Below are 24,039 nucleotides of genomic sequence, written 5' to 3' on the forward strand. Positions count from 1 at the left end.
TCAGAATTGCGAGATGTAAACTCACAATTATGAGATAATTCTCTTTTCAAATGTTTTATTCTGTGGCGGAAACCAGCTACCATGATAACTCTGTCCAAAAATCATGTCTGGTGTGTTTTGGTTTTACAGACTGCGAATGACTAATTGGCCCTTCTTTAAATGATAGTAACACTTAAACATCCATATGGAAGAAAATAAATAAATAAATAAATACTTCAAGTAAATGCCCTTACATTTGTTTTGCTTTTGACTGTATCATTAGCCAAATGACAAGTGTTAACATAAAATAAGTTTACATGCTCCTAGAAAATGTTCATGTTTTTACATTTTCCCAAATAAAAGTTCACAGCTCAGATTGCAATAATGCAATGTTTTTTGTTTTGAATGAGCTATTCATTAAATCACTGTTTTTACTACTGTTTAGGATTAGGTTGAACTGAGGCTGTTTAGAAAAACTTAATCTGGAAACTTTAATATACTTTAAAGATCTTTATCAAGCTAACTGTTTTTTTTTTGTTTTTTTTGGATTTCCATGTATTCTCGACAGGCATCACCACAGTGCTAACCATGACCACGCTGAGCATTAGCGCCCGCCATTCGTTACCAAAGGTCTCCTATGCCACCGCCATGGACTGGTTCATCGCTGTCTGCTTCGCATTTGTCTTTTCTGCCCTGATCGAGTTTGCTGCTGTCAACTATTTCTCCACCTTGCAGGCCAATAAGGAACTTCGGCGGGCCAACATGGCCTGTGCTGCGGCCACAGCAGCGGCCAGAAGTGATGGAGAAGTTGTTTCGGTAATTCTTATCTACATCTTTGTTTCTCCATTCATTCCACCCTCTCTTCTCTCTGCCTTTCATGGCTCACTCTCGTTTTAGCTGATAACAAGCACACTAGACGAAAGGAGACAGCCAGTGGTCTCCCTAGCCCCTAGCCCTAGCTGTTGCAGATTATATAATCAGTGCAATGTAGCAAAACATCCAAGCAAATGCATGCCAGACTCAAAGCGAGGGGATCTATCCTCTGTGTCTTGATCGCTGTAGGGGTAGACACAATGGCTCAGTACGCCTGCCCTGAGTGAGTAAATTGACATGTAAAGTCACAGTCAGATTTCCATTTCATGTCATTGATGTCACAGGCATGATGACAAAGTATGTGGCTCAGTTTTGTTTGGTACACATTCAGAATTGTAGAAGTGCTTACGTTCGCTTAACCTTGATCAGCTCAACAACAGATTATATTGGCTTCTATGCAGTGTTCAAGCTCTAGACAAGAATATTTAACCCTAATATAGTTCAGCTCATGACATAAGTGTCCCATACAAGTGTAGTGTACAACAGTGCTAGGTGTACTATTGCAAGATATTGGCTTTTTTCAACAGGCTTCCTGAATACCCCTGTCTTCCATTAATAGGACAACCTGTAGACTTGCCACAAACACACCCCATTGGTTGAATAATGGTTGAAATGGTATTTGTTAAATAATACATAAAATTTCATTTCATATACCCCCAAAACACTTGGAATATATGACACACGTCACATGGGATCATTCTGCGATACGTACGCATCTTTTTTAAAAAGCTTGATGCTGGTCGGTATATGGACGAGCGCGAGTGGGAATTTTTTTTTTTTTATTCTCCTTTTTTGGTCCATAAAAGAAAGAAGGGTATACGGCATTAGAACAACATCAGCGTGAGTAATTTATGACTTCATTTTAGGGTGAACTATCCCCTTAATGTTTCCTTTGTAAAGGGTTCATAAAGGTGTTCATTTATGACTAATTATTCATTTGTACATAAAAATGCTTAATAAATATATTTATTCATACTAGTGAGACTGAAGGGTGTTGCATTTGTAGTTTTCTCATTAATATCTCATGTCGCTTTTCTTACTGTTCAATAATTTCACTTAAATGGCAATGCAAATGACCTATTAATTGTCATTTAAGTGAAATTACTTAACCTAAATATACAAGCTTTACAAACAAATATCATTCTAGAAGAAAATTTCAGATGGCACTTAGAGGCTTTTGCATCTGAACTCGTCACATATATATATATATATATATATATATATAGATAGATAGATAGATAGATAGATAGATAGATAGATAGATAGATAGATAGATAGATAGATAGATAGATAGATAGATATAGACAGATATTCCAAAATTAGTTACCAGTAAACCTCAATGTAGGGTGGACAATTGTGAACCATTTATTCATGAATTATAAATATTAATAACCTGTGCAAGTGAGCCTTAATGTAAAGTGGACACACAAATTATTTTTTTAATTTTTTTATTAATATTGCACATACAGAAGAGATGGTATTTTTCTGGTGAATTTGGCGAAATGTATTTTATCGTTGACTTCTTTTACGGCACATTGGAACATTACTGAGTATGAATTCTTGAGAAAAGTGGCTTACAAGCAAACTCACAGTAAACAATTCAGAGACATTTTTCAATTCCTTTTGAATTGTAAAAAATACAGGCATTTAATGAGTCAAGAAAAAGAACAGAAGCAGAGCAAGCAGAGATGTAAATTTGCAGGTCATCAGCATACAAATGATAGCTAAGACCATGGCAATGGATAATATGACAAAGTAAATATTCAAAAGAAAAGGTCCAAGAACAGAGCTTTGAGGGACACCTTGAGAGAGAAAACAGATGGAAGTTTTGAAGTTATGGACAGCATTGAATAAGTGTCTATTAGTGAGATAGGATGTAAACCAAGAAAGAGCGCTGCCCATGATGCCTATAGCTGAAAGATGAGAGATAAGTATGTGATGCCAAAAGCTGCTGTTAAATCAAGCATGCGAACAGTAAGATAGGAGAAGGTCATTGCCAATTTTTACCAGTGCAGTTTCAGCCCTATGGCCTGATTGAAAACCAGATTGATAGGGATCAAGAAGATTGTTAACAGAAAGATGAGATTGTAGCTGAGAGGGAACTAGCAGTTTTCTAGCAGTTTAGAATGAAAGGTAGATTGGATATAGGTCTGAAATTATTCATAGCAGAATAATCTAGTACTGATTTCTTCAAAATCGCAGCAGCAGTTTTAATGATAGAGGGACAGACCGAGAGGAAATAGAGCAGTTGATCAGGTGAGCAATATAAGATGCGATTACAGATAGGCAGCCTTTAAGAAGTGAGAAGTGAAGTAACACTGCGATTACACATACAGTATAAACACTTTAAAAAACATATTCTGCGATGTCACCTCAGTTAGCTTACCCGAAAAATCGGTAAACACGATGTGAGATTAAAATTTTGCTTCAGAGAACGTTGGAACAGTCCTGACAGTGTGACTTCTCATGAAAAGTGGCTTTATCAGATGCTCACTAGCGCCAACTACAGGCTTTGGTGATGTGAATCTTTTTTTTATTTCCAAAATGTATCAGTGTATAACAAACAATGCAAAACAAGATACAAATGATCAGAAATGATATAATAACATATCATTTACAGGAACTTCCACATATCTTCCACATTATAATATGTAATGTGCAGTGTATTAATATAATATTGTCACTTCTAGTTTTGTGTTCATCTGCTTAGAAAATCTTGTTTGGATTTTACTGTATTCTGTTGTATTTGTGTTCAGTTCCTTGTTTTGTTCCTGTTTTATTTGGTTTCTAAGTCCTTGTTTGTTTCTATAGTAACTGATTTGGTTCAACCTATCTTGTTTTGTTGCTCATTTAGTCTTGTGTATTTATAGCCCTGAGTTTTATCTTTGGTTGTCAGATTTCGTCTTCATGTGGATGGATTGTTCTCCTGTATTTTTCCTGAGTTCACTGCCCTTCACAAACAAACAACTGTTACAAATATGTATAATATGCAATGCATTATTTGTATTAGTAATATTAGTAGGATATACTTTTGTATACTCTTTCAGCTTCACATCACTAAAGCATGTGTGTTCTGGCATGTGACAGGAGTTTGCACAAGTGAGCATCCAATAAAGCCACTTTACATGAGAAGAAGTCACGCTGTTGGGACTGTTCCAACGTGCTCTGAAGTAACATTTTTATCTCATACTGTGTTTCTGATTTGACAGGTAAGATAACTGAGGTGACATTGCAGACTATGTTTTCCGAGTGTTATGTGTAATTGTTGTGTTACTTCAATGTATTAGTACCATACAAATAACCACACATGCACTCCCGTTAACAGTATTGTTCTGTTGAAAGACATTATCTAACTTTCTATATAAATGTTCGGTAATGTGTATTCAGTAATTGATTACAAAACTGTTAAATTAGATAAAATATATATTTTTTAGATTGTCTTTATTTAGCTTGTATTTATCAAATGTTTTTTGCCTTATAGATGTGATACTTGATTATCATTTGGTGGAAGACTTAATTGTTTCTCTGAATTGTTTAATGTGAGTTTACTTGGATAAGCCACTTTTCATATGAAGTCATGCTTAGTAATTTTCCAATGTGCTGTAGAATAAAATTGTAATCTTTTTTGTTTAAAGTTTACATTTCTGTTTACTTATATAGTTTATCAACACTACCCACACTAGGAAAAAACCCCACTCTTTTCTGTTTGTGCATTAATAATTAATAAACAAATGCTTAAAGCTACACTGTGTAGGATTTTCTCCCATCTAGCGGTGAAATTGTTTATGACTACCAACTGAATATTACTTTCTAGCCCCTCCCATTCCGAGGGCGTTTTAACTCCTACGGTGGCCGTATTATTTCAAATCTGCCGGCAGTCGCGAGTAATCTCCCCCTCGCATTCGTCACGGTGTCGCTGAGTGTCAAAACGCGAAAGGCGAAGCTTGAATTGCCAGGTATGTCCCTCTTTGGCTAATGTATTTTCAAGATGAAGGCGCAACATGGCTTCCGCCATTCGAGCGACTCGCTCGTATGTATTCTAAATGGCAGATTCTACGCTTACGAGAATACTTGGTACTAATTACACATTAATGAGCACATATATTTTTGAAAGAACAAAGTGTTTTTTGCTAAGAATCAACTAACAAAGTGTAGCTTTAAGGTTCACTTTCACATGTTACAAACGTTTATAACTCATGAATAAATGGTTCAAAGGTGTCCACTTTACATTAAGGTGCACTTTCACATGTTATTCATGTTTATAACTCATGAATAGATGGTTCACAGGTGTTTACCCTACATTAAGTTTCGCAGGTAACTAATATTGGAACTACATTTTTCATCGTTATCTCAAGTTATGGTTGTGTTCACAATACAGAATGATACTTTCATCTTGATAAACAAGAAACTAGATTTTATACATTACTGTGGATAGGCATCATGAACTATTTGAAGAGTATCATGAGTAAAATACAGAGTAGCTTTTGGTAAGCAACATAGTAAGAAAAGTGTCACGAATCGTGAGATATTAAGGAGAAAACTACAAATACAATATCATTCAGTCTCACTATATTAGTCTTTTTTTGCTGCATCATGAAATAAATCAGTAATATGGTTTTACATGAAAGTATATTTATTAAGCATTTATAACATGTGAGTTACTGTTTTTATTCATGCAGTTATAATCAACGACTTAAAATGTAATATGTAAATAAATTATTAGTCATTAATGTACACCTTTATAAACCCTTACAAAGGAAACCTTGATGTAAAGAGTTACTATTTATTCTTGTATTCCAGTTTAAAAACTCTTGAGGCAGACTTCCCGAAAAGTGGAAACACTGTGGCTTTTGTAAAACAGACAAAACTTCTTCTTGTTCAACCAATGGCAATTCTTTTTGGTAACGCTACTGAGAAATAACACACGTCCCCTAAATCTGAAATGTACATATATGACGGCTCTTTTGGAGAACAGTGCACATTTATAGAATACATATAGAGAGCCAGGCATATGATACAATTGTGTGAATGTCCCATTGCCTTGGCTATTTAGCCTGAGTTAGCTGCTGCCTGTTGCGGTGTCAAAAATAGCTGCGGTATTATGGCAGCTTGAGCCAGGTGCTCCCTGGGCGATTTCACATTGCAGTAGGGGCGACACAGTGATCTGCAGCTGACACTCACAGCTTGGAAACCTGTTCAGTGATGGAACCGAGTCAAAGCCGTTTTCAATGCCAAAACTTTCGCAAGCCAGAAAGGGCTAAGGCGCTGCAAATAAAAAGCCATAAATAGCCTTGTTCGCTCAAAGCAAAGACTGGTTTAAACTCATTTTACCGATATCATTAATTGTCACCTGTCTGGAGAATTGAATGATTATGACCTGAAAATTACATCATCACAAAAAAATTAAAAGCTATGTGTCATACAACAATTCTTTACATAGACAGTAATTGGTAAACATTGGCGAGTTAGCTTCCTGGATTTTATTTTGTTTACAGATAAAATAACACAATAAAATAAAATAAGAGTATAGGTTTAGATCCGGATGTTAGTAGATACTGAGAATGTAGTCGATTTGGATGAAACAAATAAATGTAGGGTCAAAGACAATTTCCAATGTATATTCAATTGGAACATTTTTAATATATCCTTTTTATAAATTTCACAGTATAAATCACGCAACTATTCAACACTAACCAGCAGTAGTCAACACTTCTGCAATGAAACTTACAGTTTTGTTGAATATTTTCAACAAAATCAAAATAAATATGAATGACAAGGGTGAATCTTATTCTTCTTTAAATAAATAAACAAACACATTTTTTTGTTTTGTTTTTTATTTACCATTTTAGCCTTTATTTAGATAGTATTTAGATTATTTTATTTAGATAGACAGTATTGATAGTAGACAGGAATCAGAAAGAACAACAAGCCAGGATTTGAACTTGAGCATCCCGAAGTGCAGTAACAGTGCATATCAGTGTGCTGCTTGCAAAGCTAAATTCTTTATGCAAGGTTTTCATTCTGTTTTATGGACTTTTAGTTTGTTTCACCTTGTTTTCATGTGCTCTGTTCCTGTTCCTGTAGTTGCTGATTGTTTTCATCACCTTTTTCTAGTTGAGTTGCTCATTATCTGGTTACCCTTGTGTATTTATTCCCCTTAGTTTATTCAGTTCTTTTTCAGTTATTGTCTTAGTTACACTAGGCTGTTTTGTTGTGCTTTATCCCCTCCTGATTTCTGTGTCCTGTTTATTATCTTGAATGAAGAAGCTGCACTTACTAGATCCTGTCTCAACTACTCCCTGCCACAACGTGACAGAATAACCGATCCAACAAATAGATCTAGCTGCGACATTCACCAGCTGTCATCACATGGGACTTCCTCTTATTCGTGAGTTTGCTAATTTCTCCAAGTTTAATGATGTCAGTCTGAAGACTGTCTATTGGGTCGGCATGCAGAATAGCCAGTAGATAGATTTGCTGGAGATGGGGGATCTGACTTGGAGGGAGTACGTCCTCAACTGTTTGGAGTCTGCCCAACCGGTGGTGATGGGTTCCTCGGACCCAGAGCCAGAGACCACGCCCGCCATGGACCCAGAGCCCATCTAGCCCTTTAACACACCCACTGCAAACACAAAGCTAGAGTCTACAGCAGACCCAGATTGTTTTGGATTAATTGTTTGGACTTAGATCCTGCCTATTCCGCCATCCTTGACATGGAGTTGCTTGCTGGTTCTACCCAGTCTCCTGTTTCCCTCGTTGCTTCTGGTCCCTCCCAGCCTCCAGTCTCCTTTGTCGCTACTGGTCGCATCCAGCCTCAAGACTCCTCTGTCGCCACCAGTCTCGCAATCCCTCCTCCTCTCACAACGCATTCAGTACCTCGGCCACACCTCCACTGGTTGCCTTCAACCCCTCTGCTCCTTCTTAAGTTGCTCCACCCAGCTACTTGGATCCACCTTGTGCTTTTAGGTCTCCAGCGTCACCCTGGTGTGTCAATCCCCTAGTTTCACCTCGATCCTCCGAGTCTCGGACTCCTTCGCCGGGCTCCCACGTCCTTCTGGCTCTGCCTTGTTCCATTGTCATTCTGGTTTTGCCTCAGACTTCCGGGTCTCCGGTTACCCCTTGACCCTCCACCCCTCTGGCTCCACTGGGCCCCTCCTTCCGTCTGGTTCCAACATTGTCCACAGTCCCCCTGGCTCTATCCCGGTCGTCTTAGTCTCCTGGGCTCCACCTTGGTATCTCCCACTTATAGTTCCACCTCAGTCAGTCGGACTACTGGCTCCATCATGGCTCCTTCCTCCATCGCCTCCACGTGGCCTTTCATCCTAATGGCTCTGCTCTGGGTTGCTTCCTGGCTCATCCCTCTGTCTTCTCCTCCCTGGCTCCTCCCTCTAGCGCCTGCTCCTTGGTCCTTCCCTCTGCCTTCCTCATTTCCCCCCATCAACTCTTCCCCCTGCCTCTCCTCCAAACTTTCGGTTTCTGTTTTTCCCTCTCCATCCACTTATGTGTAGTTTCTGTTTATGGCACGAGGATGCGGCTTCGGGGAGGGGAGGAGTAATCTTAGGTTTTCATTCTGCTTTATTTTAGTTTGTTTAACCTTGTTTTCATGTGTTCTCTTCCTGTTTCCTTTGTTCCCCATGTTTCCAATATGGCTGTGTTTTATCATCCTTCATTGTCGCTGTAATTAACCATTATGGTTAATTACAGACTATAATAATGATAAATATTATTATTATAAACCATAATACCACAATTATTATGGTTTAATTAGCTCATATGTAGAAAGTTAGATAATGTTTTTATGGAACAGTTTAACATTTTAAGGAACACTGAATATGGAATAAGGAACACTTAATATATGACATTTTTGCATTTTCCGTGACCTAATCTAAAATGAGAACTATTTACTCCTAATAACCAATTGACAATTCCTTTATTACAAGCTAATTAAACTATAATAATTGTCTTAACTACAGTGACATTGAATAAAGAACTCACTATTTGTATTTTGTCTATTAATATATGAACAATGTAGATACTACAATATATTAACTATGAATTAATAAACTATGTATGTTCAGTGTGTTGACAGTAGTTTTCATGGACTTTCAGTTTGTTTTAATTTGTCATGTGTCTTCTTTGTTCAGATTCCGGCCACTTGTTTGTCTTTTTGGTTACCGTTATCATTAGTTCATATGTGTCAGCTGTGTGTGATCAGTTATCCTCGTTTGTGTTCCTTCTTAAGTTGTTCCCTCACCGTTTGTGTTTACACGCTGTTTCATATGTTGGCTGTTTACTCTTGAGAATTATATTAAATATTATGTTATTGAATCATCGTCTTCATCTTCCTTGGAACCAGTCAAAAAGTTTGATAACTGTTTGCCTGTTCTTATGTCACAAATGAATCTCTCTGTGTCTAGAATCCTCTAGACCCTGGAGGTGTGTTGAAGAAAAGGCTGAACTCCCTCTCCCAAAGAGATGCTCCTGACAGGTTCTCCAGGCCACCTCAGTGTGATTTCCATCAGCATGGTTCCACTTTCCCTGCCAACAACATGCTGATAGGAACTAGTATTATTGACAAGTACTCACGCATCCTCTTTCCTCTGTCCTTTGGGGCCTTCAACTTGGTCTACTGGATTGTCTATCTCACCAAAGACACTATGGAGTCCAGGTATGGATCTGCTCTGTTTGGTAGACCTTGCCTTTTCATTCTTCTAAAGAATATGAAGAACTATTCGGGGAAAAAAATGGAAGTGGGATGGGCTTCACAAAATTTACTTGAAAAGACCATTTTAAATGTAAAGTTGGTTCCCTGCGTAGTTATCATTTCACAAATATACCTTGTATAATAATAATCATTATTATTTTTATTACATTTATAAAATTGATTTATATATCTTCTAATTGTCGGAGCGGATAGCCTCATAGACAGTGCTTTGAGATAAAAAAACAAAAATGAAATACTAAATGTAAAAAAAAAAAACACATATACAATGGTTTCCAGAGAAACTTTTATTCATGGACAATGTCAGGACAATCATCCACCTCAAATAAGAGAAGTCAAACTCTATATAAAATAGCTGATTAGAGAGCTTGGAAGTAGGGAAGAAAACATTCACTGGTTGAAAATTGTTAAAAACAACTTTTACTATGCAAATGCAAATCCGAACCAGTGATAAAGAATACATTAAATGCTTGCCATCTCCGAGAGAGAGAGGGAGACAGAGAAATATCATGCAGCCTATAATAACTTATACGGTTTAAAACATCTAAATAGACATATCACGTATCTAGTAGAAAATGTGTATGATTCAGTATCTTAGTTGATATTACTCTTAATAGAGAAATGGCCTCTGAGAGACAGTCAGAGACAGCAACACGACTGCGGCTATTTGATTTGCGATCGTGTGATGCTTGTTTCATACATTTGTGTATCCTATCATACAAAGACATATCAAATTGTAGAAAAAGTGTATGATGTAGTATTTTAGTCGTTATTACTCTTGTCAAGCTATGATTTCTGAGAGACACATCTTTTGTAACGAGTTGTCTGGGGTTCAAAACTGGCCAGTGTACACCTTTTAGAAAACCAAGCAAAATAGCTACAGCAAAGCAGTGGCTGTACTGTATGTCAGAATCAGGACTCATTTGGTTGCTTTTTGTTTTGTAATTTCACTGAAAGAAGAACAGGTCACAGACTGCGTAGAGTCTGCGTCTGAGTGCTGTCTGCTGGTCTAAAGAACAGTGCCATTCTCGATTAATGTCTCCACTACCAGGGTTTGCTTCTGACTAAAAGGAAGCATAATGCTTAATGTAACTTAAATGATTTTTTAAAAGTGTACACTCACTATCGAGATGGAACCTGCGTACTGGCTCAGATAGAAAAGGCCGGGAGTATGTATTGAGGAGTTCCTCCCAAATCCAAAAAGAGCATTTAGTAAGACTATGTTGCAAAAAAATTCTCATTCTGAAGTATTTGACCCACATTTACAAAGTACTGTCCACATATACACATCAGTGGGGCCTATCGAGTCTTCGGGAACATGGTAGTAGACTGGTTTCACATGCATTTCCATAGTTATTAACATCATAATTTTTTTTTTTTTTTTTTTTTTTTTTAAGTACATTTATAACAGTGTGCTTTGTTTGATATTACATTGTCATTCAATTATAGAAAACTATTTAATGCTGCTATGTGAGTGTTACTAAAATGGCAAAAAAATAACTTTTTCTCTTATGACAGGGTTATATAATAATTTCCAGGGTTTAGTTTCACTGTGTTTTGGTTTTGCCTGAATTCTGTTTACTACTTAGGTCCACTAGTTACTGATTACATTCACCTGTTGTTCAATGAGTTTCTTCATTATCTTTGTATTTTTAAGTCCTCAGTTTACTCTGTTCATTGTTCCGTGTCATCAATGTCTTTACAAGGTTGTTTTATTTTTTTTCCGTGTGTTATCTCCTGTGTATTCCTGCTTTGGATTTTTTAATTAAAGGGCCCTATGCAGTGCTGTGTTTTCACAAAAAAAAAAGTGTTTTTTTGCTAGTTTCAGCCTGACGCAGTTATCATTTTCACGTCCTGTGCCACGTTATTTAAATAGCAAATGCATTTGCGCCTATCTGTGTGCCCATGGGCTTACACTCTGCTTATAACACACACAGGGACATGCAGTAGCACACAAACATGCCTAATATTAAAAATAAAAGGATTACAGTGTAAAAGATTATTATTGTGTACATAAAGATATGGTGGAATCCGGCTTGTCCCGTAGATGGTCTGCTTGCGCACTTTAACCTTGTGCACGAGCAGATCCGTTTGCGCTCTGGAGACGCATGTAAATAGCGAATCCGCCATAGCGCGAGCACAACTGACATTTAAAGGGAATAGGAGATGAGACTCTGATTAATTTATTGCACGTAAAGCCCAAAACACACCCATTACTCATTAAGAGAATAGGGACCATGCACCGGGAACGCCAACCATTTTTCCCGTCGTTAAACTAGCAAAAGTGGATTCAGACATGCCCTACCTGCACTTGTGCCATGCGCTGTAGACTGTTCGCTTAGATCATTAAAATAGGGCCCAAAGCCTGTTCTTTGTTATATCCTTCATGCAATTTACTGCAGCCACCAATCGTGACACTGATAAATGTGTCAGTTCTTTTTCTCTTCTGGAAAGTCATACAAATGTTGTCATGAATTTGCTATTGGAGCAAATGAAAACGTAAATATATATTTGCTGTAGTTTCCTTTCACCTCTATAGAAGTTTTTCACTTATGATGACTTCCGCTTCTGAGAACCCTGGAAATGTGACAAGGGTCTGTGAGGAGGAAGTAGAATAGCTAATAATTCACTCCGCTCATTGCCCATGCAAAAAAAGTAATTACATAGAACTTTGAAAGGCACACTGGCAATCAATCATTCAATCAATCGATAAATAAAGTCCCAATTATTTCTAATGTTCAGAAAGGGGTGATGGAAATTAATGGAATTATGGAATTAATATTAGTCAGTACTTATTTATACAATTACACAGTAACAAGGGCACCTTAAAATAAAGTGTAACCTAAATTCTGAGCTGTAATCATTATTAAGTTTAATAATGACCTTTATTAATATGTTTATTAATGACTAGGGGTGTAAATCGGACAGTTCATCACGTACCATATGATATTGATTCTCTCAGCCAGCGATACAACATTTGCCGATACCTCAAAAAATTCAGCCTTGTCACCTGACCTGAATACTGCGCGCTGCTTCGCTAAAACGGATATATCGGGTTGTGTTCACAAACAACAAGGGTGCTTGTCGGTTTCTGCTGTAAAACATGACCTCGCAATGCCTTGACAGTGGACAATACCGGCTTTTGTGACTAAACGTGTTTAGGGTTCAGTCAATCAGTCAAGGTTACAAAGACACAGTGGCAGACAGTATGGTGAGTAAACGAAAATTTGTGGAAGTGCAAATGGCGGACGTTATGTGAGGTTGTGGAGAGTGTCAAAATAAAGGTACCATACAATATTTTACGTGTGGCATCGATGCATCATACCGTTAAACGTTTAATCGATGCATTGATCAATATCGATGTATTGTTACACCCCTAGCTAAAGGCACTAGAATTCAGCATACTGTACCTGTATGCGTGACTGGAGACTGTTGTACAGCTGATGTCTTAAGTGTGAAGGAGTTGAATTAGTAGTCTCATTGACTGAATAGAATTAAGACACTTATTAATGCTTTTATGTTGCTGAACAGGGAAAAAAATCTTATGATAGGGCATGTATATACATTTAATTCCAGATCAATGCTGAGACAAATTTCAGGATTCAATTGGCACATTTGTTTCCTGCTATTTTCTCCTCACCCCCTACTCTCTGTTATCCCTCATGTGTAAAGGGTAGCCTTGTTAGCGTATCCATTAAAGAGTGGCGTGACGCAGAATGAATGACTAAACACAATATTGATTAAATAGAGAGTGAGAACACTATACAAACACCAACGATGTTAACGCAGTGCACTGAATAGAAGAAACAGAGAGCTTAAATACACAGGGCTAGATAATCAAGGAGACAAAGAACAGGTGTGCACTAATCAGAAACCGTGGAAACTAACAAAGGACTAGAACTCAGGTAAAACAGTGACAGCACGTAACAAAGAAACTAAACAGGACATGGTTATGAAACTATCAATAAAATTACCCACAACCCTAGAAAGCTAGACCTCGCGCTGAAAATTAGAGTCCAAATTGAGGGGAGGGAGGGGGCTCTAAAGGAGGACAAGGAGCTGGCAGAGGGAAACACCAATAAGATGATGACAATGGGAGTAGCCAGGGAGAAGATGATGGTTGGAGGAACCAGGAAGGAGATGATGGTGGCAGGAACCAGGGAGGCTTAGCTAATTCACTGCAGTGGTGGAAGTGGGCGGGGCTTGCTGCTAATGGCCACTCATTGGCTCCTCCCACTATCACCTCGATTCACTATTCCCTACATTACTCCACTAATATAGTCCACCTGAAGGAGTGAATGAAAACGACTGAGTGAATTCGGACACTGAATGCGCCGGAAGGGCTGCCGATTTTGCAGATAATGGTTTGGAAAATGGTTGGATGATTTGATTCAGCTGCAGGCGCCATCTTCTGGTGAGACGCGGGAATTCATTCGGTGCTCGACTCTCACAGTGCGTTATGGGTATTTTCTAGCCCTTGAGCGTACATCAGTTGTTCACTCATTATTACGGTGCATTGTGGGATTGAATGAGTGCACTCAATAACATCCACTATGGTTTCGGACATAGCCCTAGATTCAGTTTCCTTTTTTGAGTGACAAATGTAGATTGAATGTAGAAATGTAGCCACCTGCTGGTATAGACAGGTATGTCCACACAAGCAGGTGCTCAGACATACAGTATGTGCTAGTTGGCAGTTGGCTGTTGGCTGTTGTCCATTGTTTCCCAACCCTGTTCCTGGAGGCACAGCAAAAGTGCCCATTTTGGATGTCTCCCTTATCCGACACATATATTTCTGGTCTTGGTGATGAGTTGAATCAGGTGTGTTTGATTAGAAAGAGTTAAAAACGTGTAGTGTTGGTGTGCCTCTAGGAACATATTTGGGAAACACTGCTATAGTCTTTGCAGAGTGGAATAGACGCACGTGACGAGGGGCGACAACACAGTCGCCTTTCGTCGCTGCTTTGATGTCGGTTTATTGTGCATGGGCTTAAAAGCTTTCCTAGTTGTTTTCTTTAGTTTTGATAGCAATTTGATTCCAATCTTTTCCTTCCAACAAAATTAGATCCATGACTCCTGAACTACCTGCAGTTCGTGACAGTGTGTATGGTTGACAGTGTATGTGTGGACTGAAGTAAAAACAGTTGAGAACTACTGATATGATATTAAATAAAAGTATATATAAAGGTATATCCCACCCTACCTTCAGAGCTCTCTCCAAAGCCATGTCTCCTCTAAAACACGTGACTGTGCGCAGCCAGAGCAGAGTCTGCAGAGCGTCACGTGAGACGTCGTTGGTGGAGGGGGGAACGTGCCTCATGTGTTATTCACTTGTGAGACATTAACTGTATACAAGTTATGTGATTTGTACTGTATTGTTATATCTCAAAGCCTCATAAATTGGATGGATATTTTATAGTCCTGAGACTTCCAGATTTAGATTATTTTAATTACTGATTGCTATCAGGATGTGAAAAGACTTTCAACCAGCATACTTTATTTAATTTTTTATTTTATGAAAAACATTGCCTACCCTACCTTTAAATGCATTTTAGGTAAACTGACATACAATTAATTGTAGTTTAAATAACTAAACTGAGCTAATACATTAAGGTCAAGGTCAAGGTCAAGGCAAGGCAAGGCAGACCTTGACCTTGACCTAATACATTAAACGTTTTAATGCTGTAGTATTGAAATGTTTCTGAGAACTGATTCATTGTTTTCATAATATACTAGACATAAGTCATATTAAATGGTCTATTTTGGGAATGTCCTAAATTTGAGAGACTTTTGTTCCAACAAATTAATAAACATGAAATTGAGCTTTTCATTCACAAGCTTCACAGGTTTAACCTGTCCTTTTGTCCCCTTTCTCTTTTCAAATCCATTAGGGAAAAAATAAGGCCTCAAAGCCTCTGATAAAGCTGCCACGGGACAAAAGGAAAATATGAGATATCTCCTCTATCACATACATACGCGTTCAGTATGCCGGTGTGTGCTTGACAAAGACATCATCGTAGGCACTACCAGCCTGCTGGTGACTTTCCCATGAATAGTTCCATTCAGGTCCAGACATTAAGAAGCACATTGTCTGAGTTGACTTGCGTGTGTGAATGTGCAGTTTCACAGAAGCTACTGCTGGTGATCAGCTCTTCGCTTGATTGCCCACTGGAGTGCCTGATGTGAGAGGAAGTGCTTTTCTCATAAATCAAAGGCAATGACTGTCAGCACAGCCTGAAATCCCCCATTTTCTCATCTTCACACAGGCCTGTGCCATAACTTTGGTGCAATGACCGTTCAATTACTGCCCAAATATATGTCAGGAAATGTTGGACGTGAGACCCAAAGACCCAGATTTATCATATCTTTATGGATTCACACTCACATAGCACAGTTTAAGGTACCTTTTTTTTGTAGGTGTGTTTCTGTATGAATTTGTTACATTTAGCACTCCAGGGCATAGGATTATTTCATTGAATGAATGAATGAATGAATGCATACATACATATACACAAAGTAGGGAGATGCAGCGATGCCATTATCTGTAAATGTATCTGTATTCAGCTTGGATGTGGGTTGGTCTTAAAGGTGAAGTTTAAGAATGTTAAAATACATTTGCTTAATCCAGTTTAGTGTTTACTGACTACTACTAGTATGCCATTCATGGGTTTATCTCCCCCAAAAGTGTTAACTTTAGCCGTGTTTCCACCGAAATTACCCGGAAAAATTTGTCCCAGGACCTTTTTTCCCCCGAGACCTGTGGCTGTCTGCATGTCCACCACGATCTAAAGTACCGTGAAAAAGGGAAGTATCGTAAGCCTAAATTGATCGTAGAGACCACTGATGGCAATTGTTCTACGATCAACTTAGACTTACGATGGTTTTGGTAAACGCAGCCCAGATACGTTGGATGGGTTTATTATAAGCGAGATGCTCGCGTTCTCTATAGATAAAGTGTTAGCCTTCTCAGTTGCTTACTCATCATGACCTATAGCAACTCAGCAAAAAGTCTTCACAATATGTACTTTTATTGAAAACAGCCTAATTTTACCTGTTGGGACATGCTTTCACAAGCACTGTTAGAGCTGTTTGTGATGTTTAAGGGGGTGTCTGTTTTTTGCAAAGTGAGTGACAAACCCAACAACGTCAGCCCACACATTGTTAAAAGAACAATTATCATAGACAATACAGCTGTAATATTTACACATGCACACGCGAATCAGCTTTCTACTGCAGCAGCCTGCTGTACAGTACTTCTGCTATTTTGTTTTCAGAATTGTCATTGTGTTGTCTGACTTATTTTGTGTTTATAATTTGTTGTTGGATTTTTGGTTTTGTTTTCACGATTGTGATTTGTTTTGCACTTCTCAGCCACTGTAATACTGTATGTGTCTCTGTCTCACTAGCTCCCTGAGACGGAAGGCATTTATGTATTCTTTATAATTTGGACAGATTTGCATTTGTATTCATAGAAATATTCAACCACTGAAAATTTTCTTTCAACTTCCATGTTCTCTAATCAGATATTGCATATAGAGTCCTCTGAGGCTGTGGATGATTGTCTTGACATAACTCTGTAGTTTTCTTGCATGCATGAAGAGTTAAACTACAAATCATGGCTCCAAAATATCGTATTGCCCACCTAATCAGAAATGAAGTGAAGTCAGCAACATCATAGATTGCTGATCTCCTAGTGACACGCTTGCCATAGCTGGCAGGAACCGGGCCTGCTGCAAAAAAAAAAAAGGTATATATTCAAAACCTGCCAACATGAATAAGCAAATCTATAGCGGTATTCAGAACCTTCTCAGTTGTGATGCAAAATCAATATTGTGCATGGAATAAAAGCTGACATTCAGTTAGTTTTTAGTAATAGTTGTCAACACAGTCATTTTCAAAGCATATCAAAGGTGAAATGTGGTTGAAAACCAGGTTTTAGACTATTGAACGGTTATCGGTGTAATGTCATGTTTATGTGTCCATGATGGGTTAGCAAGGACAGCCATATTTGTTAACCATTAGCTAGCTTATAAATATATATATAAAGCTAAAGATAGCTTTGCCTCTTTTGGTTTATTTTCCTTTTTTCTTTCTTCTCTTTCAGGGAAGTGTGAGCACTGGTAGAAACAATGGAGAAAGGTGACTGAAGACAATGACCACCTAATAAACTAACGGATGGACGGAGGAATGAGAGAAACGATAAGGGTCAGCTGCTGAAGAGTTAACTGTGATTGTCCTGAGAGGGCTCAATGTTAATCTTCTTCACCTTTGCCCCTTCCCTCACTGTCGGCCTGAATAGCATGCATTGACCTCTCATTGCTCTGGCATGAAACTATCTGACTACAGAATGATTTTCCTACTCTCTAAAGACATTCAAGTTGCAATAGCACTTGTTGGTACTCTTGTTATTACATTCTTCCTTCACACGTGTATCACAACACTAACAAACTCAGCAGACACTAACAGTATTGTGCGGGTAAAGCATTCCAATGTGGAATACAAGCAGCAAATACAAGCCTTATAGCAGCCATTTTATTTTTACCTTGAAAAGAGGCATCAGGCAATACTAAATTGAATTAAGGCCATCCTTTGCTATAACAGCTTGAGTCCATTCATCGAAGGCTGTCATACAGGTCCAGAACTTTGTGTAGTGGGATAGTGTAACAGTCTACAAGAAACTATTTTTGGATCTGTTGGTTGAGAACTCACTGACAATTGTTTGAACTGGTGCATTATAATCTTTGAGCATTAAAACATCATGAAGGATGCACGTGATTTATTCATTCATGTATTTGTATTTTCATGGGTTACACCTGGTCTTGTGAATGGCTCATGTTATTTGTCCCTTGTATGACTCTCCAGACAATCATTGGACCTAGCCAAACCATTACACATCCCCCAGTGTGCTGATGCATACATTATGGTAATGAGACACATTATGGATTGGATTTTAGGTTCTGATATTTTACTTTTTAGAATTTAGCAACTACTCTGTCTGGTGTCAATTTTGTCCATCAATGCCTAGGGGAATTTTCGGTTGCACTTTATTTTACAGTATGTGCACTTACTATAAGAAAGTACTGAATACAATAAGGTAACTACATGGGTTAGAGTTATGTTTAGGGGTGAGTTTTGGGTATGTATAACTAGTTAATTTTCTCAAATAAAACAACATGTTTTATGTAACATGTAATATTTTACATGTGTACATGTGAAATGGTACCGTAAAATAAAGTGCTGGATTTTCCTCTTGGCACATTGATTAAATGTGCAGTTTGTGCAACTGATGCACTTGCAATTTTGGTACTAACTAATTAGCCTTCTTCAGCGATATATTTACTGTTGACAAATATTGTCAGTCAGCCTAATATGTGACCCTGGACCACAAAACCAGATTTATATTCTCTTTAAATTGACAATATTTGGCCGAGATACAACTATTTGAAAATCTGGAATCTGAGGGTGCAAAAAAATCGAAATACTGAGAAAATCACCTTTAAATTTGTCCATTTATGTTGGTGATAGTGCTGCATCCACTCACAAAAATACATTTTTGATATATTTAAGGTAGGAAATTTACAAAATGTCTTCATGGATCATGATCTTTACTTAATATCCTAATGATTTTTGGCATAAAAGAAAAATCGATAATTTTGACCCATACAATGTATTGTTGGCTATTGCCACAAATATACCCGTGTGACTTGTGACTGGTTTTGTGGTCCAGGGTCACATACTGTATGACTAATCTTTACAACAGCACTTACAGTTTTGTTTTATTTTACGAGTTAAGATGCTTTATTTATTGTGGCTTTTGGTCCACCTTCTCTACAAAAGTCTTTCTAGACACTGGAGTCCACCTAGATCAAAGAATGTGTGCTATTTTCTGACAGTAGCTATTATCTTTTTCACTCTTTTGGCTTCATTGAATGAAGTTTTGGATAAAGGCAGCACTCCTTGGGGACAGCTATGACTATGTACAGTATGTTTCAAATGCTTTGTTTTATTCACACATTTAAAAAAAAAACACACAGATATGTTCTCACTGCTACAGATACACCCTTTTCAAGAGTGCAGGAGTAGACAGATTCAGTGCTGTCCATTTTGGCATTGATAAACTGTTGTTCTTATACAAGGTGCTATAATAACTGAAGATGATTTATTTGCTGGCCTTCATCAAAGCACATTTTAAAATGTACGTTTAAATACATCGCCACCCAAGTCTGCTTTGGAAGAAACTAACATCTAAAGAGGGTTTCCTGGCAACAGTCCATCTGCTATGAAATGAGTTCATTTATTTGTGTGTTTTTTTTTTAGAACAGATTTTTATTTGTATCTATAAATTGCAATTTATAAGTCATGGCTTGAAATTATGTTTAATTCTCATCTTATTATAAGGGTATACTGACTGCCCTTTTTAATGGGGACCAACCCATAAAAATGTTCCCTGGTGTATGTACATGTGTAACTTTGGATAATTTATAATATAATGATTAGCAGGTTCTCTGACCTGCTTATATTTGACATTATGCAGTCTTTTATTTTTAAAGAAATCATAAGCATGTGTGTGTGTGTGTGTGTGTGTGTGTGTGTGTGTGTGTGTGTGTGTGTGTGTGTGTGTGTGTGTGTGTGTGTGTGTGTGTGTGTGTACAGATCTGGCTATACTTGGGCCAAATGTCATTAATTATATGGTCAAATATTATGACAACCGACTAGTGAGGACATTTTACTGCTGGTCCTCACTAGTTAAAAAGGCTTATAAATTGGCTAAAACATGTTTTTATTTACATCTAGTGTTTTGCATGTTTCTTTGATGGGTATGTTTAGGGGTAAAGGTCTGTTGGGTTAAGCGATAGAAAATATCAATAACCTGATATAGATCAATGGAAGTCTATGCAATGTCCTCACTAATATAGTGAAACAAACGTGTGTGTGTGTGTGTGAGAGAGAGAGAGATACCAAAATATATGAATCAAAATATAAATATACATAAATATACACATAACATACACTCATTTAACTAACTAACTAACTAACTAAATAAATAAGAACTACATTACATACATGTAAGATTTCTCTCATACATTCAATTTGTACATACAATTTGTAAAATTTGATCTTTCAATTGAGATAAAACATAATTCAAACTCATATGCTTGACCATATACCAAAATAATGAACACATCTATTTTTCTATTTTGATACTTATATTACAGGCCATAAAATAAACATTTAATGTAAATTCGAAATTCTGTTTTTTTTTTTTTTTTACTAAATTCTTCCAATAATTGAAAAACTGGCTTCAACCTTTCACACTACAAAAAATAAGTGAGACATATCTTCAGGCTCAAAACAAAATGTCTCCATGTATTATCCGCCATTTGAGGTCACCAGTTCTCTAATTAATAAGGAGTTTATACAAAGTCATCGCTACCTTAAGGGGATACATCAAATCCCACTAATCCTTGCCATTTAAAGTCTGAAACACATTTTTAATGATTCAAAATGCATCCCTGTTCTCTCTTTCAAGTATTACATAACAAATTAAGTTCTGGAGTTTTACAATTCAATAACTTTTCTTCATCCTTCAGCCATGTCTCCACAGCTGCCCTTACCCCTAAACTTGGAAACTCAATCATCTCATTAATACAATGTTGTTTTGTTTCCTCCTCCTCCACCAACAACAACAACATTGATGGTATAACAGAAAAAAATTCAGTCCAAAATCTTTCTACAACACGGGGTGAATTAATACCAAGCGTTACTGCAATATCCCTCGAAGACAACCATTCACCCCTACTTAAGAGATGAGAGACTTTTATAAACTGGGCTTTCACCAAAGGAGCCTGCATTCAAGGAGAGTTCACGAATTTCATAGGTAATGCAGGATTATAAAGAGGTTCCTCTTTGATCCATGATCCACTTACAATTGTTCTCAAACAATTCTCAAAACATTCCTTGATTTTAGAACTGTCTTATAAAAAAGTGTTAATTCGACTAGTTCCACATCATTTAACTAATTAATAACAATTGCAATCTAGTCCCAGTCATCCTCCTCTCCTCAAAAGACCACAAGTCACATTAGCCCAACTAACATCCTTCTAAAAGCCTCAGAGCAGCTTGTAGCCTAAAAGCAGCAATCCTACTTCCTATATCAATTAATCCTTGCCTCCCTTCATGAAGAGGCAGGTAAAGTACCGCTGCCAATGCCAATGCTGACCTAGAGGGGTAGATTAAGGTTTACACGAGCCCCTAGGTAGACAAGATAGCAACTCCTGCACTAACATTAGAGCCATGACTTAAAACATATGCTTCCTTTCAGCACAATCCCCATTCAAACTCATATTTGTCACATCTTAAGTATGTTTTTGCTCTGTTTTTCCTGTTCTGTTCTGTCATGTCTTTGTCTAGGTTAGCTTTCTAGTTTGTTAATTATTTTAGTTCTGTCCTCTCAGTTTTCCCTTCCTGTTTGTTTCTATGGTAACAGGTTGATTTGAGTCCTCATTTTAAGTGTGTCATTTAATTATCTTGTTAGCTCCTTTGTTTGCCCTTCTACTTAAGCCCTCACTTTCTGTTAGTTCCTTGTCTTGGATTGTTTGAAGTCAGCGTGATCGTGGTTGTGTTTCCTCCGAGTTATTATCCTGTTTATTGTTTTGATTCTTGGATTCAATATTTATTTTGAATATCTCCTTCGTTGTGCACTTCGTTTTAGCCATCGACCATGACAGAATGCAAGACCCAAGAAACAAAGACTCAACAATGGACAGCGGTTGATGCACTATGCTCCATCTTTCAAAATGGTCGTAATATTGAATCACACGTGGAGGAGTTCATACAGCACTGCCATTTGAGTCCGTTTCAAAGACTGAAATTCCCAGAGTCCATTCCAGTAATTAAAATTCCAGAGTCCGTTCCAGTGAGAAAAATTCCCGAGTCCGTTCCAGTTTTGGTTCCAGTGAGAGAAATTGCCGGGTCCGTTCCAGTGAGAAAAATTACCGGGTCCGCTCCAGTGAGAAAAATTACCGGGTCTGCTTCAGTGTTGGCTCCAATCCCAGAATCCGCTCCAGTGTCGGCTCCAGCCCCAGAATCTGCTCCAGCGTTTGCTCCAGAGCTGCCCGCTCTCCCAGACACGGCCACGGAGATTGTCCCAGAGATACCGTCCCTGAACTGCCAGCATCTCCCTGGCTCCCTGAACTACCAGCACCTCCCTGACATTCTGTATTGTCGGTACCACCCAGGAGGATTTCTGTCCTGCCTAGGCCACCTTGGCCACCCCCTTCTCCAGCCCGTTGTCAGCCTCCTTGGCGGACACCCTTCCTCCCCTTTTGGACTTATTGCGTTGCGAGGATGCACCTTCCAGGAGGGGATTGTACTGTCACGTTTTGAGTTTGTTTTTGCTCTGCTTTTTCTATTCTGTTCATGTCTTTGTCTAAGTTAACTTTCTAGTTTGTTAATTAGTTCAGTTCTGTCCTCCTAGTTTTCCCTGCCTGTTTGTTTCCATGGTTACATAATGATTTGAGTCCTCAGTTCAGGTGTGTTTTGTTAATTATCTCATGAGCTCCCTTCTACTTAAGCCCTCACTTTCTGTTAGTCCCTTGTCTTGCATTGTTTGAAGTCTGTGTGTTTGTGTTTATGTCTGTGTGTTGAGTTATTCTCCTGTTTATTGTTTTGATTCATGATTTAAATATTTATTTTGAATATCTCATTCGTCGTGCGCTTCATTTCAGCCACCGACCATGAGAATATTACTAAGAAAACCTACTGAAATATTCGTAATGTTATTATTTTTTTATATTAATATTTAAAGCTTTTTCTTATCCCTCAGACATTCACATTTTTTGATACTCCATGAGATAGAAAGAGTAGAAAGAAGAGCAGAAGAAAAGAAAAAAAGATGCACAGATATATAGGCAAAGCCATAATGTTTATTTAGCTTTTCCTCAAACTTTCCTTTCATTCACATTTTTTATCCTGCCTTATTGTCGTTATATACTTATGTCTGAACCGTTTCTGCTGTGATAAAACAGTATAATTGTACGTTTTATGTGCCCACACTACAGAAGCTAAACTTATCCTTATCAGGGAAGGAAATCTCCTATGTCTACATTTTTCCTTTTAGTCTCGTCAAAAAAAAAAAAAAAAAAAAAAAACCTTTTGTCCGTTCAACAGAACACAAGTCATCACTAGCGTTATAGAGTTCTGACATACTTAACAAACTCCCGTCATCCTATGTGTCGTAATGTGAGAAACCGCATCCTCCTCTTCCGCACACTCCACACCACTGACAATTTGCTCTTTTATGACAACAGTACCATTTAAACTGTACTGAAAACATTTTTCGGATGTCGGTATTTCTGGTGCTGCTCTTTCTTGGTTCTCCTCCTATCTCTCTGACAGACAATGCTACATTTCAGTACAAGATTTTCGCTCACCTACTGTCCCCCTGAAGCAAGGTGTCCCCCAGG

At 37.9% G+C, this 24,039-nt stretch overlaps 1 protein-coding gene across 1 annotated transcript in view; it reads left to right on the forward strand.

Moving 5' to 3' along the window:
* gabra6b (gamma-aminobutyric acid type A receptor subunit alpha6b) overlaps positions 1 to 19,208 on the forward strand; it is a 30,973-nt gene extending 11,765 nt beyond the window's left edge. Inside the window, exons 8-10 of the mRNA XM_084388059.1 lie at positions 548 to 795; positions 9,270 to 9,520; positions 17,679 to 19,208. Coding sequence (XP_084244185.1) covers positions 548 to 795; positions 9,270 to 9,520; positions 17,679 to 17,688 — 509 coding nt within the window. The 3' untranslated portion in view covers positions 17,689 to 19,208. The remainder of the gene's footprint in view (positions 1 to 547; positions 796 to 9,269; positions 9,521 to 17,678) is intronic.
* The last annotated feature ends 4,831 nt before the right edge of the window (positions 19,209 to 24,039 follow it).

The sequence above is a fragment of the Rutilus rutilus genome (genome assembly GCF_951802725.1).
Source record: "Rutilus rutilus genome assembly, chromosome: 18".
Lineage (NCBI taxonomy): Eukaryota > Metazoa > Chordata > Actinopteri > Cypriniformes > Leuciscidae > Rutilus > Rutilus rutilus.